Source organism: Botryllus schlosseri, chromosome 16 (assembly GCF_051294905.1).
Source record: "Botryllus schlosseri isolate E-star chromosome 16, Bs_hap1, whole genome shotgun sequence".
Classification (NCBI taxonomy): Eukaryota; Metazoa; Chordata; class Ascidiacea; order Stolidobranchia; family Styelidae; genus Botryllus; species Botryllus schlosseri.
Genome location: NC_137251.1, coordinates 16815259 through 16836279, shown reverse-complemented (window position 1 = coordinate 16836279; position 21021 = coordinate 16815259). Strand labels below are relative to the sequence as shown.

At 41.0% G+C, this 21021-nt stretch overlaps 3 protein-coding genes across 4 annotated transcripts in view; 2 read left to right on the top strand and 1 right to left on the bottom strand.

Annotated features, from left to right (window-relative positions):
* The window catches only part of LOC145459247 (uncharacterized), a 116134-nt gene that overhangs the window by 67776 nt on the left and 27337 nt on the right, over positions 1-21021 (top strand). The gene's annotated exons all lie outside the window — the stretch shown is intronic.
* On the top strand, positions 775-3166 carry LOC145458557 (uncharacterized). Its single transcript, XM_080336961.1, has 4 exons — positions 775-1002; positions 1063-1208; positions 1630-1706; positions 2303-3166. The coding sequence occupies exons 1-4, from the start codon at positions 906-908 to the stop codon at positions 2439-2441; spliced, it is 459 nt and encodes a 152-aa protein (XP_080193087.1). The 5' UTR covers positions 775-905; the 3' UTR covers positions 2442-3166.
* Positions 2204-13755, bottom strand: LOC145458556 (transcriptional adapter 1-like). Of its 2 annotated transcripts, none has more exons than XM_080336960.1 (8): positions 13248-13755; positions 12759-12916; positions 11685-11767; positions 8656-8910; positions 7588-7748; positions 6538-6670; positions 5496-5697; positions 2204-2585 (listed from the first exon to the last, which is right to left on the bottom strand). In XM_080336960.1, the coding sequence occupies exons 1-7, from the start codon at positions 13337-13339 to the stop codon at positions 5548-5550; spliced, it is 1032 nt and encodes a 343-aa protein (XP_080193086.1). In that variant the 5' UTR covers positions 13340-13755; the 3' UTR covers positions 2204-2585; positions 5496-5547. The 2 variants fall into 2 exon arrangements, with proteins under 2 accessions (XP_080193086.1, XP_080193085.1); XM_080336959.1 differs by having other exon boundaries at positions 2204-2772; positions 13248-13754.

Below are 21021 nucleotides of genomic sequence, written 5' to 3'. Positions count from 1 at the left end.
ATAAAGGCCGTATCACGTATCTCCGTCGTCAAAGCATTTCGATGGTGCAGGCGAAAAATAATACTCTCTCTCTCTCTTGCGGTATTTTGAATCGATGAAAATGACAATAACATCGGGTTACCATATTTTGGAATCCGGAAAGGAGGACACTTTTTAAAAACATAAAAGTTAGTTCGCAGAAATTGAAAACAGCTGATTTTGAAACTGGAAATCTTGTTGTGTTGACTGAAAAAAGTCATCACTTTGACTCGGCCTATTTCGCGTCATTTGTGCGAACTTCCTGAAATAGGAGGACGTATGGCAATCCTAAATAACATGGTACTGACCTATGAATTTATTGAGGTATGGAAAACTGTAAACCGTTCTATCCCATTCAGTTTTCCATTCCATTGCGATTTTCGATTCATTCAGATTTCAATGATTGAATCCATGCTATTTTTGTCAAGGTGAAGCATCCATACTTCCGTTTATATTAAATTCGTTCCACTATAGTTCCACATTGCAGCCAGAGATGCAAAGTCACTCAACTAGTGACTTTGCAGAGATGGGCGGATTCCCAAATTTCGGGATCCGAATCTATCCGGACCCGGCTGGCAATTGGAAATTCAGAGTCCGAAAAAATCCGGCTGATCCGAAAAAATCCTACCAGAACAATGCTAATTAATCATATTGCACCAAAAAACAATCCGGCTAAAATCCGACTGTCGCTGCAAATTCAAAATCCGGATCCAGTCCGGCCATGTAAAAAATCATTGAAATCCTGCTTTGGCTCCTGAACCGGACTGTGGCCATATCAGATTGCAGCTGTGTTGCTTGCTTGAGTAACTTTGGCTTCATTGTTTATAAATTACTCATGCTCATACAACTGCTACCGCGTACCTCAAACAACGTGAAAGGCTGTGATAATGGCCAGTAAAGGCGTTCAAGGCCTTGTTTATGTCTCTCTCGGGATCGGAGTAGTCGGCGTGCTGGGGGCAAACATAGCGACAAGAGTAATACAGAGTGAGGTCAAGAACATTTGAATTTCGACCGTTTACATTCACAAAAATATGCGCTATACAGGAAAACACAAAAAGCAGGAATATTGCACCGTTCCATTAAAGTTAGCGAAACAGAACACAAAATGCGTTCAGTTGCTTGGAGGGGGAGAAATGAAAATAAAGAATTTGAACTTGAGAAGATTGATTGCAACGGACACCGAATTCAAGGTTAGTAACTTATGTACCTAGGTGGCCTTTTCATTTTTTGAATACAACCGTTACAATAGAACACAGACGGAAATGTTGAAGCTGGTGGAAAGTTGATTTGACATTACTTGTTCTATATTGTTCTGGTTCCGTATATTCAAAGTAGACAGTTTGATACTCCATCCTAGAGTGATTTCCTATACACAGTAAAACTGAGGAAGTAGTAAATGAAGAAACGAATAATACTTGAGAATATTTAGGAAAGTATACTCGGGCGAAGTGTCACATGTTTTTTGCAATTTTACCCTGTTTATATCATAAATAATTGCAATTGACCCTGAAGTGTCACGCAACTGTCAAAATTGTCTAAAGCAGCAACTCATTCATTCATCGAATTCGAGTTCATCCCCCTGAACTTATACTGCATTCCTGATATTTGCAGTCGGCCGTCCCAGTTTGGGGTAACACTAGAGGAGCAGATATCTACACCAAGTCATCGAGGAATAGTGTTGAAGAAAGGTAAAACAGAATATTTTATCTGCAGTGTTCAATGTATTAAAGTTACAATTCAGGCTGCAGTATTATTGACACATTGTGAATGCCAGATGTTCTGGTTTTCAATCATCTACTCTTCCGTGGTCACAGCTGGATATTGGATCATAACCCAATCCCAAACCTAATCTATGCATCACCCGACACGCTGTAGAGGTAGGGGTGACAAAATGTATTGATGAAGTGGATAAAACCGACTGGATGAGTCGCGTTTGAGAGCTGCTGATCCAACGTATTCAAGTGTCCTGTACTCCAGATGTACGTTAAGTCAATTCAACCCTGAAATAAGCCTCATTGCAAACCCGATTCCTGACCTAAGGTCGCCACTAAACTAACCTTGGTCTAGCCTATCCCTAAATCAAATTAGTCCTTCAATGAATTACCGCACTTAAGCAGCTCTATTCGAGGGATGTACAAACTTAAGACTTGTGTCAAGTTGGTGCATCTACTGAATAAATCTGTTAAAGGGGTGTTGATTTATAACCGAAGTAGCACACATAATTTATAAATGAAATAGCATACACAAACTGGGCCGATAGACTGGATGTATATTTGTTTTTCAGCTGGCAGTTACATTATGCTGTTTTCGTAGTAAAAAGCAAACAGAATTCATGGAGGATCTGGCTGCATCCCGCTGATGGCGCATACGTAGACGATGATCTGCCGCCTGAGGTTACGGTGTTTGACCAAGCAACAGAGTGATGTTCCAAACAGTCTTTCCATCCACGATATATGTGGCTGCAGGCTCCCGTATCAAGCAGTGGCGCAAGAGAGTGAATGTTGGATAAAAGCTAGAAGTTCCGGCACCCTCTCCGTATTGAGTCACGTAGTCAATACTTGCATTTGCTGTTGACACAGAGCATTTAGATAAATTGGCGCATCCTCAACATTAGTCTTATTATCATTAACGGTGTGTGAAAATCTTGAGCGCTTATAGCATTCATGATATAGAGCAGGGGTTCCCATCCTTTTCTACGCCGTGACTCCTTCCAAAAGTTTCAAAAATCAATGAATAACCCCCTATTTCTCGACCCTGTTAAAAGTAAGAAACATCATTCATTGAAAATACCGGTCTGTACAGTTATAGTGATGATAACTAAAAAACATTACATTTTTCATGGCTCTCTTGATAGTGGTCATGGCCCTCAGGTTCGTAACCCTCGAAATAGAAAATCCAAGTCAGTGGTTGGTGTTTTAATGGCAGTCACTGGATGCCAAGACACGCACCCGAAAAGTCATACTAATTTGCAGTGAATATTCCTTTGTTTGTGTGAAAATCATGTTCTAATGGTTTTGCTCTTTTAACACTGTTTATGCAGTTCATTTTGTGCACGAGTCTTTTATAGTAATGTAATAATAGATGTGTATTGTGCTAGTTTTTGTCTTTGTGGTCAACTCAATATTAGCAATAAGATTGTCGACTACTAGCGTACGAATTCGCAAAGGTTAAGAACCGCAGGCCTAGACAATGTAAAGAAGAGGCTTACACCATTCATGACATGATGGCTGCTGTTGAGTAATGACAGCGGCCTATCATCAACACAAGGATGCATTCGAATTAGCAGATTGAAACAATGGCACTTCTTCGATATGCCCCCGAGCTCAAACATGTCAAAATTTATAAACAGAAAAATAATTTCTGTTTAGTGTTGGGTTGGAAGTGTGGGAGGTGGATATTAGGGTTATGGTCAGGGTACCCCAATATTAGGGTTTTGGGTGAGGGATATTAGGGTTGTGAGTGGGAGACATTAGGGTTGTGGGTGAGGGATATTCGGGTTGTGAGTGGGATATAATAGGGCTGTGGGAGGGATACAATAGGGCTGTGGGAGGGATATTAGGGTTGTGAGTGGGTGATAAAATATAATAGGGTTGGGGTTGCGAGTGGGTGATAAAATATAATAGGGTTGGGGACATTACTTTGGGGATTTTGTCACCCCTAACCCTAATATCCCTCACGCCCAACCTGATATACGTCATTCACAGAGCCCTAACATCTTTCATCCCCTAACCCTAATATCTCTCACCCACAACCCTAATATTGGGATATCCAAAGCCAGTGGTTCCCAACCTTTTTCATCTCCTGCCTCCCTTGGCCGAAATTTGAGCCAAAATTCCCCCCTTAGGAGAAATCTGCCGATGACTAAAAAAGGTCATTTTTACCGCGCAAACACCTGTTGACCGAAGAATAAGACGGGCGGTACAGAGTGTTTGTTTCTAGCAGGGCTGTAACAACACTTTGTAGACCTCCAAAAACAATGGTCTTGGCCCCAATCAAACAAATTCTGGAAGGCTTGACTCAACAGAGCCCCACACTTCCATTTGTGTGTTTCGGCTTACCATGCACCAATCGCTAATATAACTGCTGTGAAAAATCAGCATGCATAAATTTACTGGTCTCGCGATTTTTTCTCAAGTTTGCGTAATGCGTATGCATTTGGACAATAATATTGGTGCTTTCATATATAGCAGGATTGACCAGACTTGAGTCACCATTTTCTGAAGACTCAACTTGACTCGAGTCATTTTTTCAAAATAGGGAAATGACTCGACTCGAGACAATCTGTGTATTGACTCGACTTGTACTCGAGTCATTGTGCATGACTCGAACCAAGCCATATGACTCGAGACTATAAGACGGCCAAGACCGACATTCCATTGTAATTTCGAAGAACAGTAAAGTGGCCTTCGTATTGGAATTTCGTATATTGGTCCTGGTACTTGAAAATGCGACAAGAAACTGCTCAAAGTGAGGAAAATTAGTATAGTATAAATCAAAATCATTCAATATCACCAAACAGAGTTATAAAAAGTGGGTTTAACAAGACTTCAACTGGAAACTGAGCAGTCAACACAATGACTTGGACTCGGACTCGAGTCATAATACAATGACTCGGACTCGACCCTCTGCTCGGTGACTTGGGCTCAGACTTGACTCAATGTTGAATTGAAAATGACTCGACTTGACTCGAGTCAAAACTATGAAAGTGAGATTGACTTGTGACTCGGAGCCTCGTGACTTGGTTACAGCCCTGATACATACAAGTGATACATACAACTGATCAGATTTCCTGCTAGAACTCATTGAAAGTTGGGACACCCATTCCGTTTCGGCAGCATTGCACCAAGTTTACCATGTCTTTTTTCGGTCGGGTAGCTGTTCACTAAAAATAAAGCAAGGCTAGCGATCTCTTTGACTTGAATCGATGACGTTGGAATATTCAGTCACTGTCTGAAAATGTTGACTTGAAAATATAAGATAAATACTTTCATTAGAGGCTTTGTTGTGATAGATTCGGCAAGACATTTGCTCGCTTAGAACATATTTGATCGAGAGGCCGTCACTGTCCTAAAAAATTTTCTTGCAAACTGCAGCACATCTGAACTAGTTTAAAAAACAACAAGGGGGAATTCGTATGTAAAAAAGAGATTTCAAATAGCATTTGAACATACTTTCAGCAAAAACAGCTATAAGGGTCACACGTTCGGATATAACTGGTTGACTACATGACAGTTCCGACATGAACAATTTTGGAAATCCGTTACAATTATAAAGTGGAATTCCTCCCTAAAAATTGCAAAATTCCCCCCAAGGGGAGAATTCCTCCCCGGTTGGGAACCGCTGTCCTAACCCATATTCAGTACCCAACATGAAAAAAAAATTATTTTTTCGTTTATAGATTTTGATCTTGGGGGTATATCGTCGAAGCGCCGAAACAATGACTCTCAACGAACTTCCATAATGACATTTCAACTTACAGAAATGAATAAACGACACTTTCTTCCTTTGACGTGTCATCTTGTGAAAAAATCATCCGTACGCAGTGATCTGCTTCGAGGTGATGGTGGCGAATTCCTGGTCTTGTTCTATTTCGTCATGATCGGGATGCCAAAGACCTTCGATAATTCTTGCCATCGACGTCGAATAGACAGAGTGTGATGGTATCAGCGACTTGTCTTTCTGCGAATTCGATAAAAGTCGTTTTCAACTGCCACCGAGACAAGATATCAATCAGCAGTACGCCGTTGGCCACATGGTTATTTGAAGCAGGGTTAAAAAACTATTAAAATTTACAGCTTTTCCAAATTATATTGGCATTAGAATCATAGCTATACTCTTTTTTCAAATTACATTAGAAATACTGAATTCTGAAAACTTAAGATATTGAATGAAATTCCAGAATACAACAAAAATCAGGTTCAGTTCGTATCAGAGATCATTCCCATAAGCATAGGCGCCGCACTAATTTTCCGTATGCATGTGGGTTCGATGATGTCACAAAGTCGTGCCATAATGACATGGCAGAATTGATTAATAAACTTGATCAATGCCAAATATCTACTATTAAAGTATGTAGCTTGAAATTTTTCCAATTCATCATGTAGCATTCATTTATTAGGGTCACGGACATGCGTATAATGCCTATCATACATGGGTCAGACAAGCTTCGCCCGTGTTGATGAACTTATGTAGGCTATATATGATGTATGTAACGTCGCTCCAAGCTATACTTTCGTAGATACTATAACAACTCTAACAGAAACAAAAATATAGTACATTTGCACACGAGATTACCAGCGAGATGCAATGTCGCCAATATGCCGCGCGCATATCAAGTAACAGGCAATTGCTCAATTTGTCGTACAAATAAATACACAGTGGGAGGTCGAGATCGCAAAGCGATATCCTGCAGTGTACTTTTGATTCAATCAAATTCACAATCGCACAATTACCTTGGCATTGAAGAGTACGCCATTCAACTAAAGCCAGAGTAAGAACTGACCTAGACACGGCACATACCTTGAGAGCTTGCAGCAGGTCGTACATATTAGCAGGAGGTCTCGGCGGCGGGGTGCAGTGTACCGCATGTCCCATGCATTCGATCGCAATTTGCTCGGCTTGGTCGTAGGTCGGTCTGTTTGAGTTAGAGAATCTGAACCAGAAAACAAAACGCATAAGGAACCAGGTGGTTGCCAGTAACAAAGTACTCTATCAAAGTAGTATAGTCGTAAGTACTGCATATTTGCACTACTTAATCACGTGGTTATGGAAGGTTTATGACTACGTCTCCTCGAACCTTTTTTCGGCAAAACTAATTCTATTTTTTACAATTCGGAATTTGAAAAGTAGAAGGCAGTTTTAGTCACTTTTATGAGAGAAATTGTCGTGCATATTTCTGGAGATTGTACCTATGTCTAGTAGGGTGATCAGAACGTAACTATTTTTTTCGTTAGGTTGGCTGAAATAACTCTGCACACCAAATTTGACTCAATTCCAACATGTAGCCGTTCTGCTACCAGAGAAGAAAGTTTTGGATTTATTACATAAAAAAATGATAAAAATTTTGCGATGCTCACCAAATTTGGCTCAATTCCAACCAGTGGAAGCGGGGTTTTTGCAGTCGAAAAATTTCGATTTGAATAAAATAGTATTTACGGTGACAGGTCATAGTCACTGTAAATACTATGTTATCCAAATATGAAAAAAAATCATTCAATTTTTATGTCATAAATACAAAACATTTTCTCAAACCAAATTTGGAGTGCAGTTTTTTAGCAAACCTGATTATTTTATCAAGTAGCCAGTGAAATTTGAAAAAAAAAAGTTATTTTCGAGCACCCCTAATGTGTAGTGCCGCTGATCGCATATAGGACTGGGCACTATGGTTTCAGTCGAGTAGCCGGGATGATTTTCTCCGAGTTCACCTTGCCAACAAGTTAAATTATCAACAGAAATTATAGTTTTGATACACTATGGAAGCCTTCAAACCTCCATTGGTCATATCACAGAAAACAGAACATGAAGTACAAATCAACGCGCGTTAGTGCAAACGCCATATCCCCCGCTTACGTTTCCTTCGACTTCTTTCCAAAGAGAGAGGGAAGGTTCACGTCGGCTAGCGCATAGGGATTCCGAGCCGTGCAACCCATGTGGTGCTTGAAATCTTTCCCGTGTATCTTGTAGCACGACCTTTGAGCGCAGACACCGGTAATTATATTCTTGAGAAACACCTGCGGGTCAGCAACAAACAGTTCAGTATGTGCATGAACTCGACAATGAATCGATGCAGAATTAAAGATGAATTGACTTCTATCCTCGAATTTTAAGTCTATTGTAATTTCTTGTTTTCCTGTAAAGGAGAATTGTATAGTGCGAAACTAGCCAAGTTTGCCGTAATGATATTTGCAATTCTCACACATACGAGAATGTATCTGATTTGTTACGAACTAAAACCGAAGTCTATTTCCAAGCTTTCGCAAATTCAGTAGTTCTAATTCTAATCTGATGAAAAATCTGTATGTATAATTTTAATTCTAGACTAAATTGGAAAAAAACTGTAGCTATAATTCTAATTCAAGACTAATGTGGAAAAGCTGTATAGTTGTTATACTAATTTTGGAACAATTTGGAAAAACTGTATAGCTATAAATGTTATTCTAGTCAAATTTGGACAACCTGTGTGGCTATAATTCTAATCTAATGTGGGAAAACTGGAGATCTAATGCTAATTTTTGTCTAATTCGGAAAAACTGTGTGGCTATAATTCTAATTTAATGTGGGAAAACTGTGTAGCTGTAATTCTGATCTTGGTCTAGTTTGGAAAAACTGTGTAGCTATGATTGTAATTCTAGCCTAGTTTGGAGAAACGGTAGATATAATGCTAATTTGGAAAAAAAAACAGTGTTGCTACAATTCTAATTTTAGTCTAATTTGGAAAAGAAACTGAAACTATATTTGGAGAAAACTGTGTAGCTATAATTCTAATCTAATTCTAATTTAATTTGGAAAAGAAACTGAGGCTATAATTGTAATTCTAGTCAAGTTTGGGGAAAACTGTGTAGCTATTATTACCTAATTCTAATTTAATTTGGAAAAGCTGAAGACTTTCTCGTTGTCCAACTCTGCCTGTGATCTTACATCAATAGCTTTGATGACATACTGCGACACTTCCTCTGAGAAATCATCGAGCCCCTTCTCCCAAGTCACCACCCCGACGCGCCCGTTCATCTCCACCATTCCTGGGATCTCGTGAGACTTGGCGCACAGCACCAGGTTTTTCGGGAATCTCTGCTCCTTCGCCTTGGCCGGCCTTTTCGAAGCCAGCTGTTTGTTTTCAGCCAAAAGATTTCGGGTCGGAGGAAGATGAATCGGCGACGCAGGAGCAAATCGAGTCTGAAATGAAGATGACTAGTTCAGGCGCATAACAAGCCAAGAGGAAGTGAAGGAGAGGTAAAGAACATGGGGGAGAGGAGGGATATTTTGAAAACAGACAATGTTCCTAATAATAACACTGGTCAACACATATTTTTAGGCAGACAAAGTAAGAGTGGTTTTGGGGGTTCTGAAGGGCACTGATTCCGAATATGACCTTAGTTCTTTCAAATTGGCTCTTGTTGCGGAGATAACCCATGGGGCTATTTTGACCAAAATCTCCCATTTTCGGGGTAATGACTAGATATAAAATTGGCTTAGTCGTACTATAAAGTTTAGAAATTCATTCTACTTTTTATTTTTACACACAGAAGACTATTTTATATCAAAATACAGCAACAGCACTATATTTAGGGGTAATAGATTTATCATAGTTACAGACTTTCACGAATACCATGTAGGCTACATAAATTTACTCCAGTCATGTACATAAGTATTTGCCTAGATACTCAAATAACGTGGCATTAATTCAATCAGTTTTACACCAACCACCTATTGTAAATTTGAAATATAAGTTGGAATACAATATTATTGATATATTTTAAATCGAAATTGATTTTTGTACGATTTTCGCCTGTAAGCTATTTAGTGCAGGTTCTCGAAAGGTTCCGGCAATGGTCTAACATAATATGTTCAATGGTTCATCTCATCTGCCCTGGTATCTTTCTTTTGTTGTTCTGATGTCTTGGTAGAACCTCTCCCCTTGCTAATCGACAAGATGATCAGGATATATATCAAGATGACTGAACAGGAAGTGAACTTTTATGCTCATGTTTGTTCCAAGTTTTCGATATGCAGATACGAATTTTCGGACCAACTGTTTGTAGTTGGGTGCTTTGTGATCAGCTAAAAAGTTTTATTTACTACATCTTACGAGAAATAACATGCTGTGAGCTCCTCCTAATGTGAAATTGGAATCTTTCATCGGCATTCGAATATACCAGATACCAGATTTAAGTTGCTCGTTTGATAGGGTTACCAGGTATACCCACTTTGTTGACTCAGTGGAAAATTATTCATTTACCAGTCAAAAGAAATGAGACACATAATGACTATTGTAGTTAAGCCTTTCAAGGACAAATTTTATAGTTTTATACTCCTCTTTAATCTTGGTAGAATGACCAATTGATACAGAAGAATATGAATCTCCGTTGTACAAAAGTACAATTTTTAGGCTTGACAAACTGCTTTTTTGACAAACAAATATTTCGCATCATGCCATGTTGATATTGATAGAATGACTGAGATTGACATGAGGGTTCTTTATAGTCAATTAGCCATTTATGCGCAGTATAAAATTAGAAAAACTACAATTTTTTTCATACCGAGTGAAATATTTAAGGGTAAATACAGTAATTTTGGGCTTTTTTTAGGGGTATAAATATCTTCTGACAGAGAGCCAATCTGACAAAACTAATGTGATATTCGTAATCAGCAACCTCAAAAACCCCGGAAACGGCTCTCAGATGTTCTGCCTAAAAAAAATTTTTCATTTTGTTGACCAGTGAGATGAAACGGGTCAAATTCCAATGCAACAAGGATCAGATAATCTTTCTCGTGTTAATGTATCCATACATAAAAACATATGCCAGTTACGATATATTAAAATCTAGCTTTAGATTCATTTTATTCAATTCTATACCGATTATGTGAATAATGACTTTATCACAAATCAGGGGAAGCATATCACAATCAAATTTCGGTGCGCTATTGATGACTGAATGTGTTGGCATAAACTAGTATGACGAATGGTTAATTGTAAAGATTCAGGTACTCCAGACAGTGTGCAACAACTGCAAGCAGAAACAATATGAACAATAAGCGAATGGATTTAGAACAAGCCAGTCAGGGATAAGCAGGTCACTCTTTCCAAGAGAACAATTGAGGTTTTTAGAAGGGGATGAAGTGGGTTCTGCGATTCTACTTGTGTACTCTAATAAAGTATTTAGTTATTGACCACCTATGCTCACGACTCGCACTGTGACAGTTAATGGGGTTCAATCACGCGTGCGCAAAATACTACTAGCATACTAGCATTACTAGGTATTGTGATGCCCGGGCTCTCTCTCATATCTGTATATCACATGATTTATTTATTTCTTGTCGTACCACGTGACTGACCATTTATCAGCCCACGCGTTTCAATTACAAACCAGACTCATCTGCGATATCCTACTGTATATTCCATGCATATCCGACCAATATATCTATCTGAGGCAATACTGTCGTTGCATTCACGTTGAAGTTGCCAGATCAAGGACTTAACGCAGGAACGTGCGTCTACCATCCACGAGCTAAGTATAAAATACCCAGCCGCACATTACTTGGGACTCAGGTTACAATTCTAGCAGGTTATCAGACGACACACCTCCTATAGTATGCAGTAGGCTATTGACAATCGCATGAACAGATGAATCATTTACCAGTTTTGACACAGTTTTTCAACATGAAAACAGCGACCACAGACGGTACATAGTTTCACAAAATAGAGCTAACATGGCAAAGCATGTGGTTACTTATCAAATAGGTCATTTTGCACAATATCCAGTCACTTGCATTGCATTGGCAATCAACAACATGCGAATCGGTTTGTTCAAAGGATTTTGAGGTGTAAGCTCTGGATACCGGTATTGGTTTTATTTTATTGATGACATATTTTATATTTATAAGTGAGTCGAGTATAGTATACTAATTACCAATATCAATTCAATCAATCTATTCAATGAAGCACTTACTTCGAATTTTCTTTTTGTAGCATGCAATTTCCGTTTGTTTCTCTTTGCTCTTAGAGATAAAATGGCGGACGCGTCTTTCGAGGCTAGAAGTTGACATGAAGAATTAAATATGTTTCAAATTAATATATTAGGAGACTCCACAAAATTTGAGTTGAGGACCTATGGAGTACTGATTTCTGGCCTGGAAAGCTAAATAGGCTATCATAATGACTTTGCTTCAAGTTTAAAAGGTCAGTGAGTGTGCGATGTAGACATGCAATGAATGCATTAATAACTTCCCTAAATTTTCGAAGACACCCCCTGCATCAACTCTACCGTTGAATTTGATCACATGGGCTGACGAAGGATTAATATTTGATAGCAATATGTGAAACTATACTTGTATTAATGAAGAAATTCACTCAAGAATATCAACGAATACCTGTGCTTCTTCATAACATGACCACTCACGATTTGGGTGCGTAAGCCGATATCAGTAAATAGATTAGTCCGGAGTTCACAGGCAATGGACGGTGACAGTTTAACGTGGGAATTTGGCCTCCAGTTAGTTCATTATGACTATGCACTAGAATGCGGCCGTAGCCAATATAAGTAGGCCGAATCGAAATGTAGCTGCGAATAGCAAAAAGGTTGGCCACATCTGCTTTAGTTGCTGAAGAGTGTTGTCAGGTATCGTGCGCTGGCTGCTCATAGTTCAAAATGGAATGAAAGTGATGATCAAGATTGTTTTGTTGTAGGCTATATGTATTTCTTCAATAAAATATTATTTCTTTTGTGGTAACTATATGCTATATATATATGTAACTATTAGAGAAAATAGCGTTGTACTGACGTAGAGTTATCGAAGCGTGGCCGTTAAACTATGCGTTTCCTATTTTATCTCGACATTGAAGTTATGCGGCCCGCGGCCTCTACAAATTGTGAAAAGTGGCCCGCGACCCGTTTTGAGTTGGCGACCCCTGTACTAGAGTGATGAGTTCCCTTTAATTTGAATCATTCGATTGGATATTTTAAACCCGAAAGTGAGATACCTGTCTCCAGTAAGGATAGGCTTATACTGTAATTATAGCCTACCTTGTGTACCGCCAACTGAATGGCATTTGGTGAGGACGGCCAAGAGAAATTCATTATGGAGATGGGTGGAAGATTTAGGTAGCAATTGTCGGCATTCGATATCGAATTCTTCTTTCGTTAGTCTGTTCTTGAACCAAGCCTTCATGTTCGCCCAATACCTAAAATTACATTGAGAAAAGGAGATTAGGATAAGATACGATGTATGGAAATTTGGCGTTGAAATAAACAAGAACTATATCAGTTGCTAAATTTATTCAGATGAAGCTTTTTGATTTTAATCGGTAGCATTCAGCAAACATCGGTAACATGATAAATAAACTTTTGAACCTGAGGAAAGATATTGTTCTTATGACATAATAATAACATGAACCAACATGACCAGTTTCTTGACGGTGTTCAAAATATGGTCAGAATGGTACGTCCACTGTATGGTTGCGCTATAGCCAGTCAAATGCGATAGAATTCAACATACGCAAGGAGGCTGCTCACATTTTTTCATTTTCAATGGAGCCCAAACCTTCAATAAGTTTCTTCTTTGCTACGACGAGATTCTCTCTGCCCTGCTCAGGCGTCAGGCTCATGTCGATTTCTTTTCATCAGCTCAGATTAACTGCAATCGTAGCTGCCAAAATCAGGAGCGTTCATAAAAGTAAACCTAGCTATTATTCTAGACAGGGACCAGTGAAAGTCACCCAGAGGGATTTCGGCAATAGGCATTGCCCTACTCTCCTTAATACAGTAACTAGTCCTAGGTGTGTTTCAAATTTTCGAACTAGTAAGATATATCAGCACCAACCATGTCACGAACGAATTACAATGATACAAAGCCATTCAGGTTCTGCCTGTCTGTCAGGTTAGGGCTCGTTGTAAGTAGACAAAACCTCAAAATGGATGAGGTTGTTAATGACCACCCCTACAACCAACCTTATCCTTGAAAAATACAACCACGGAAAAATGAATATGGATTAATGAATGACACAACAAGTCGAATTCGATAAATACAACCACAACTCTCTGTTGACAACTCTTCGCTCGAAAATAAAATAATTCTACAGGGTTGGTTCGATTGGTTTGAAATAAGGACAGATTTGTTTGAAATGAGGAGAGTCTCATGTTTGAAATGAGGATAGTCATGTCAGAAATAAGGATAGTCATGTTTGAAATGAGGATAGTCGCTATATTCACTATAAAGTCAGTTGCAGTACCAGGCACGACTTCCCAGTGGTAACCCAGTCCGAACACATCCCAGACATGATGTCCGAACACGCCCCAGACACGATGTCCTAGCGTCAACACAGTCCTAACATACCCCAGACATGATGTCCGAACACGCCCCAGACACGATGTCCGAATGGCAGCACAGGCCGAACACACCCCAGACATGATGTTCAAACACGCGCCAGACACGATCTACGAGTGTCAATACAGGCCTAACACGCCCAAGACACCATGTCTGAATCGCAACACAGACCGAACACGCCCCAGACACGATGTCCTAGTGTCAACTCAGATCCGAAAACAACCCAGACACCATGTTTGAATGGCCGAACATGCCCCAGGCAAGATGTCCGATTGGCAGCACAGGCCGAACACACCCCAGACATGATGTCCAAACACGTCCAAGACACCATGTCCGAATGACAATACAGACCGAACACGCCCCAGACACGATATCCGAACGTCAACTCAGTCCGAACACAACCCAGACACCATGTTTGAATGGCCGAACACGCCCCAGACACGATGTCCGATTGGCAGCACAGGCCGAACACACCCCAGACATGATGTCCAAACACGCCCCAGACACGATGTCCGATTGGCAGCACAGGCCGAACACACCCCAGACATGATGTCCAAACACGCCCCAGACACGATGTCCGAGTGTCAACACAGGCCGACACGCCCCAGACATAATGTCTGAATGGCAGCACATGCCGAACACAACCCAGACATGATGTCGGAACACGCCCCAGACACGATGTGCGATTGGCAACACAGTCCCAACCCCCCCCCCCCCCCCCCCCAGACACGATGTTAATAAGGTTGGTCATGTTAGAAATAAGGTCAGTCTCGTGTTTGAAATAAGGATAGTCATGTTAGAAATGAGGATAGTCATGTTTGATATAAGGATAGTCATGTTTGAAATGAGGTTAGTCTCATGTTTGAAATGAGGATAGTCATGTCAGAAATAAGGATAGTCATGTTTGAAATGAGGATAGTCGCTATATTCACTATAAAGTCAGTTGCAGTACCAGGCACGACTTCCCAATGGTAACCCAGTCCTAACACACCCCAGACATGATGTCAAAACACGCCCCAGACACGATGTCCGATTGGCAGCACAGGCCGAACACACCCCAGACATGATGTAATTTATAACGTTTATATGTATCGGCGCGACAAATTATGTAATTTTTTGTGAATTTGCAGGGTGGATTTGATTAGATTGCCCGCGAAATTTGGGTTGTTAGTAACTTGAAGCATTAGTTCCGACGCATTGGCGTAGTTCGGGGCTCGCCTTGTTTTTCGTAGATCTTCGTGTATGATCATAAAGTATAATATTTCGTGGTAGATTCATTTGACCTGATATTTTTCTAAGTACTAAGCGCGATTTATTGTCACTCAATTTCTTGTTTTTAGCACCCCCTCCAGAAAATTTACCGAATTGAGTCTGATATACTCGCAATTATGAGAGAACGTGTCGTCTGTGTCGACTTCGCATCTGCACTTGCAATTATAGACGTGTAATCAGGAATCTTCGATATATATATGTGTGATTCCCAAATATTCCTGTCCTTGTCAAATGAGCCCAGCGGCAAACACAGGCGACCGGCAATAAATGCAAAGGACATTAGTATTGGCCGAACTCATGTATTAACTTTGAAACTCCAATTTAACAATACCGATCTTGATTCCGGATTTACAATTCCGGAAATACAATTTTAAAGCTAGCAGGTCAACGGAACCACCCATAAATATAGCCGTCCAAGTCTGAAATCTGAAAATCGGCATAGTTCCGAATGATCGCTCGATAAAATTCCCAATATCATGGTCAATTATTCATTCGGACATGGTGTCTTGGGCGTGTTAGGCCTGTGTTGACACTCGGACATCGTGTCTGGAGCGTGTTCAGACATCATGTCCGGGGGTGTTCGGCCTGTGTTGCCAATCAGACATCGTGTCTGGGACGTGTTCGGTCTGTGTTGTCATTCAGACATGGTGTCTTGGGCGTGTTCGGCCTGTGTTGATACTCGGACATCGTGTCTGGCGCGTGTTCGGATATTATGTCTGGGTCGAGATCGGCCATTCAAACATGGTCTCTGGGTTGTGTCCGGACTGAGTTGACACTCGGACATTGTGTCTGCGGCGAGTTCGGACATCATGTCTGGGACGTGTTCGGACTAGATGTGGGATGTGTTCGGACTGGGTTACCACTGGGGAATCGTGCCTGGTACTACAACTGACCTCATAGTGAATATATAGCAACTATCCTCATTTCAAACATGACTATCCTCATTTCTAACATGACTATCCTCATTTCAAACATGAGACTAACCTTATCAAACATGGCTATCCTTATATCAAACATGACTATCCTTATTTCTAACATGATTATCCTTATTTCAAACACGAGACTGACCTTATTTCAAACATGACTAACGTTATTAACATCGTGTCTGGGGGTGTTAGGACTGTGTTGCCAATCGCACATCGTGTCTGGGGCATGTTCCGACATCATATCTGGGTTGTGTTCGGCCTGTGCTGCCATTCAGACATTATGTCTGGGGCGTGTCGGCCTGTGTTGACACACGGACATCGTGTCTGTGGCGAGTTCGGACATCATGTCTGGGGCGTGTTCGGCCTGTGCTATTGCCATTCAAACATGGTGTCTGGGGCGTGATCGGTCTGTGTTGCCATTCGGACATAGTCTCTTGGGCGTGTTCGGCCTGTGTTGATACCCGGACATCGTGTCTGGGGCGTGTTTGGACATCATGTCTGGGCAGTGTTCGGCCTGTGCTGCCAATCGGACATCGTGTCTGGGGCGTGTTTGGACATTATGTCTGGGTGTGTTCGGCCTGTGCTGCCAATCGGACATCGTGTCTGGGGCGTGTTTGGACATTATGTCTGGGGTGTGTTCGGCCTGTGCTGCCAATGGGACATCGTGTCTGGGGTGTGTTCTGACATCATGTCTGGGATGTGTTCGGACTGGGTTACCACTGGGCAGTCGTGCCTGGTACTACAACTGACCTCATAGTGAATATATAGCAACTATCCTCATTTCAAACATGACTATCCTCATTTCTAACATGACTATCCTCATTTCAAACATGAGACTAACCTTATTTCAAACATGACTATCCTTATATCAAACATGACTATCCTTATTTCTAACATGATTATCCTTATTTCAAACACGAGACTGACCTTATTTCAAACATTACTAACCTTATTAACATCGTGTCTGGGGCGTGTTCGGTCTGTGTTGCCATTCAGACATGGTGTCTTGGGCGAGTTAGGCCTGTATTGACACTCGGACATCGTGTCTGGGGCGTGTTTGGACATCATGTCTGGGCAGTGTTCGGCCTGTGCTGCCAATCGGACATCGTGTCTGGGGCATGTTCGGCCATTCAAACATGGTGTCTGGATTGTTTCCGGATCTGAGTTGACACTTGGACACCGTGTCTGGGGCGTGTTCGGTCTGTGTTGCCATTCAGACATGGTGTCTTGGGTAGGCTTACCATATTTTGGAAATGTAAAAAGAGGACACTTTTCCGCTCAGAGCTCAAAATACCGTTTTTCACTTCACATTGTCAGGTGGATGACTAAAAAAAAAAAAAGTCGTCTTTTCGCTCAGAGCTTAAATCACCGTTTTTCACTCCGAAATACCCGCCGGAGCTTCACTTCTGTGCTAATTTGCAGCATATCACTTGCAATTTGCTCTAAATCTGACCTAAACTTTCAAAAAATAGGACAAAAGGGCGTCCTCCGAGGACACTTTCAAAAAAGTCAAAAAACAGGACAAATCTTCTTAAAAGAGGACGTATGTTAAGCCTAGTCTTGGGCGAGTTAGGCCTGTATTGACACTCGGACATCGTGTCTGGTGCGTGTTTGGACATCATGTCAGGGGTGTGTTCGGCCTGTGCTGCCAATCGGACATCGTGTCTGGGGCGTGTTTGGACATCATGTCTGGGGTGTGTTCGGCCTGTGCTGCCAATGGGACATCGTGTCTGGGGTGTGTTCTGACTGGGTTACCACTGGGAAGTCGTGCCTGGTACTGCAACTGACTTTCTAGTGAATATAGCGACTATCCTCATTTCAAACATGACTATCCTTATTTCTGACACGACTATCCTCATTTCAAACATGAGACTCTCCTCATTTCAAACAAATCTGTCCTTATTTCAAACCAATCGAACCAACCTTCCTCAAATAATTAGGTCAACGCAGCTCCAGGTGTTCAGAATCAATATATTTGTGTAACCGCTAGACGGTGCCATTTGACTATGCTCAAATAAGGAAGTACAGCAGCAAACTATTTGAGCGTTCAGGAAAAGATGGGAGGCTCCCAGTGTAGAAAAACCTCCTCATGGATATTCTGGTGAAGAGAATCATCACATAATAAATGAGATTCCTTATTCGATATACTTTTGGCTTTGGCTTACAGGTAGCCCCATTATGAATGACGAAACATAAATGAGTAGCAAATAGTGTTTTTTCAAGAGAAGTGCTCAAAAGCACAAAGGCTTCTTAACGCTATCATCGTCATTTTATTAATTTTTTAATCAAATCAATACACCACACGATTGCGACCTAACGAAAAGATAAAAGGGTGCCGAAACGACTTGGAGTAGTCTTTTAATCAGACAAAGACATCCACATTGGCCTACCCTACACTCTACACAGTGGTTCTTAACAGAGATGCCACTGGGATATTTCGGAAAAACCCAGATGTGGAGGCGAAATAAACCCAGAAAAAAACAGAAACGAAATGAAGAACTAAATATATTTGTATTTGAGAGCTACAAAATTAAATCGTCAGAATATTTCTTCTTCGTATCATAAAGGATGATACTATCTAGTGCTATCTAGATATCTTCAACAAGTGTTCCCCTAGCTTCAGCGGGTTACTGGAAGAGGTATCCGTATAGAGGTAAAATTTGGATGGATTCCGCAGTCTCAAAGGTATCCATGGCAACGAGATCGCCGACCGCGAAGCAACATCTATGTCTGGCCCCAATCGTCAGGTCCCTGAGTTGACCACCGGAAATACTAAGTCACTTGTCCGCCAATATTCGCGAACTCTCTGGCAGGAACTGTACGTATGTGAAGATAAAAGGATGCATTATGAGCGTTTCAACTAGATTCCCGTCAATGCATACATGTCGGCAATTTGAGGTCATCATGTTCCGTCTGCGCTCTAGCCACTGTAGGCTCATACGTTAAAAATAGGATGTTCCGATAATACGCTATGTCTTCATTGTAATATTGCCGAAACCGTCGACGGAATTGTGCAAGATATGATTTTCAATGGTCCTTTCTCATTGAGTCATGCCGTAATCATGACATCCCATTCACGACTTATAACCTCTTGGTCCAGCCCGAGCTATTAACCCCAGTGGCTGAATTCGTGCTATCATGTCGTAGAATCCTTTAATTTTTGTTTCGTATTTAGCTGAGGTTGAATTACATTACAAGGGTACTTATACCAAGAGGTAATTTCAGACCGTGGTGCACCACACCCTTAAGGGAGATAAGCGCCACTACAACTTTTAACCAGAGGTGATGAAAGTAGTCAAAAAAGCTACTCGAGTAGAAGTAGAAGTAGCGTCGAAAAAATCTATTGATTCATACTGATGCGTACCGGGAGGTATCCAATTTTCAACAACAGAAGCATTCGTCGCCATCATGGGATGAAAATGATAGTATTGATATGGAAATGCGATACTAATCCTCTGTTTTCTCGAACGGCACGTTTTCAAAAATATCATGGTATGGCGCCCTCCCCGATATTATAAAGCCCGTAGTTTAGTCGAAGAGCAATACGGAGAAGTTGTTTAGGATAGGGTGTAAACACTTTGCGCGATTAGTAAACGTTAATAAGAAATATGGTGGACCGCAAAAATGCCATATTGTGTAGCTTTATTTCCGGCAATTAAAGGCACTTGCTTTTATACTTCAACATGTATGTTATCGAGACAAAAGAACTGATATCAATTATAGAATTAAGTCACTTGTCCGCCAATATTCGCGAACTCTCTGGCAGGAACTGTACGTATGTGAAGATAAAAGGATGCATTATGAGCGTTTCAACTAGATTACCGTCAATGCATACATGTCGGCAATTTGAGGTCATCATGTTCCGTCTGCGCTCTAGCCACTGTAGGCTCATACGTTAAAAATAGGATGTTCCGATAATACGCTATGTCTTCATTGTAATATTGCCGAAACCGTCGACGGCTCTGTTATTCACAATTGAAAAAGAACGAAATAACTCATTGTCATTTTTGGACGTTTTAGTCGAAAAACATGATACCAATAAATTTGAAACATCAATCTTCCGGAAACCGACATTCACTGGCCAATACCTTCGTTGGAACTCATTTAGTCCTAGCCGCAGAAAAATCAACCTCATAGGCACCCTCGTGCATAGAGCGTTGATGATATGTTCGGGTAATAAACTGAACTCAGAACTTGACAATATCCGGAAAATCTTACTTGATAACGGTTACCCTGAACATGTCATCAACCGTGGCATAGAGAGGAAAGTAACGCATTTCAATGCAGAAAAGTCAATAGAGCCTACCGAACGAACAACCAAAGATGTTTACATCCATCTACCTTGGATAGGGCCTATTTCCACCCGCTTTGAAAAGCAATTGATTTCAGCGGTCAATAAGTGTTACGACACAGTGAAGACCAACGTGATTTTCACGACAACGCAACTGCTCCCCGCAACACGTAAAGATGTGCTACCCGCACTTCAGCAAAGCAATGTAGTTTACGAATTTAAGTGCCACTGTGATTGTGGCTACGTGGGAAGAACGTCAAAGCGCTTGCAGGAACGCGTAAATCAGCATGTCCCTAGATTCATTAGAACACGCTCGATGAAAAGCTCACCCTTAACCCACCCGCTCAAGATTGATGCGGACCAATCAAAGGCCATAAATTCTGCAATTGGCAAACACTTGTTGGATAATCCCGCCTGTGCGAAAAATTATCGAGACGACAGATTTCGCATACTCGGAAAGGGTCGCTCACACTT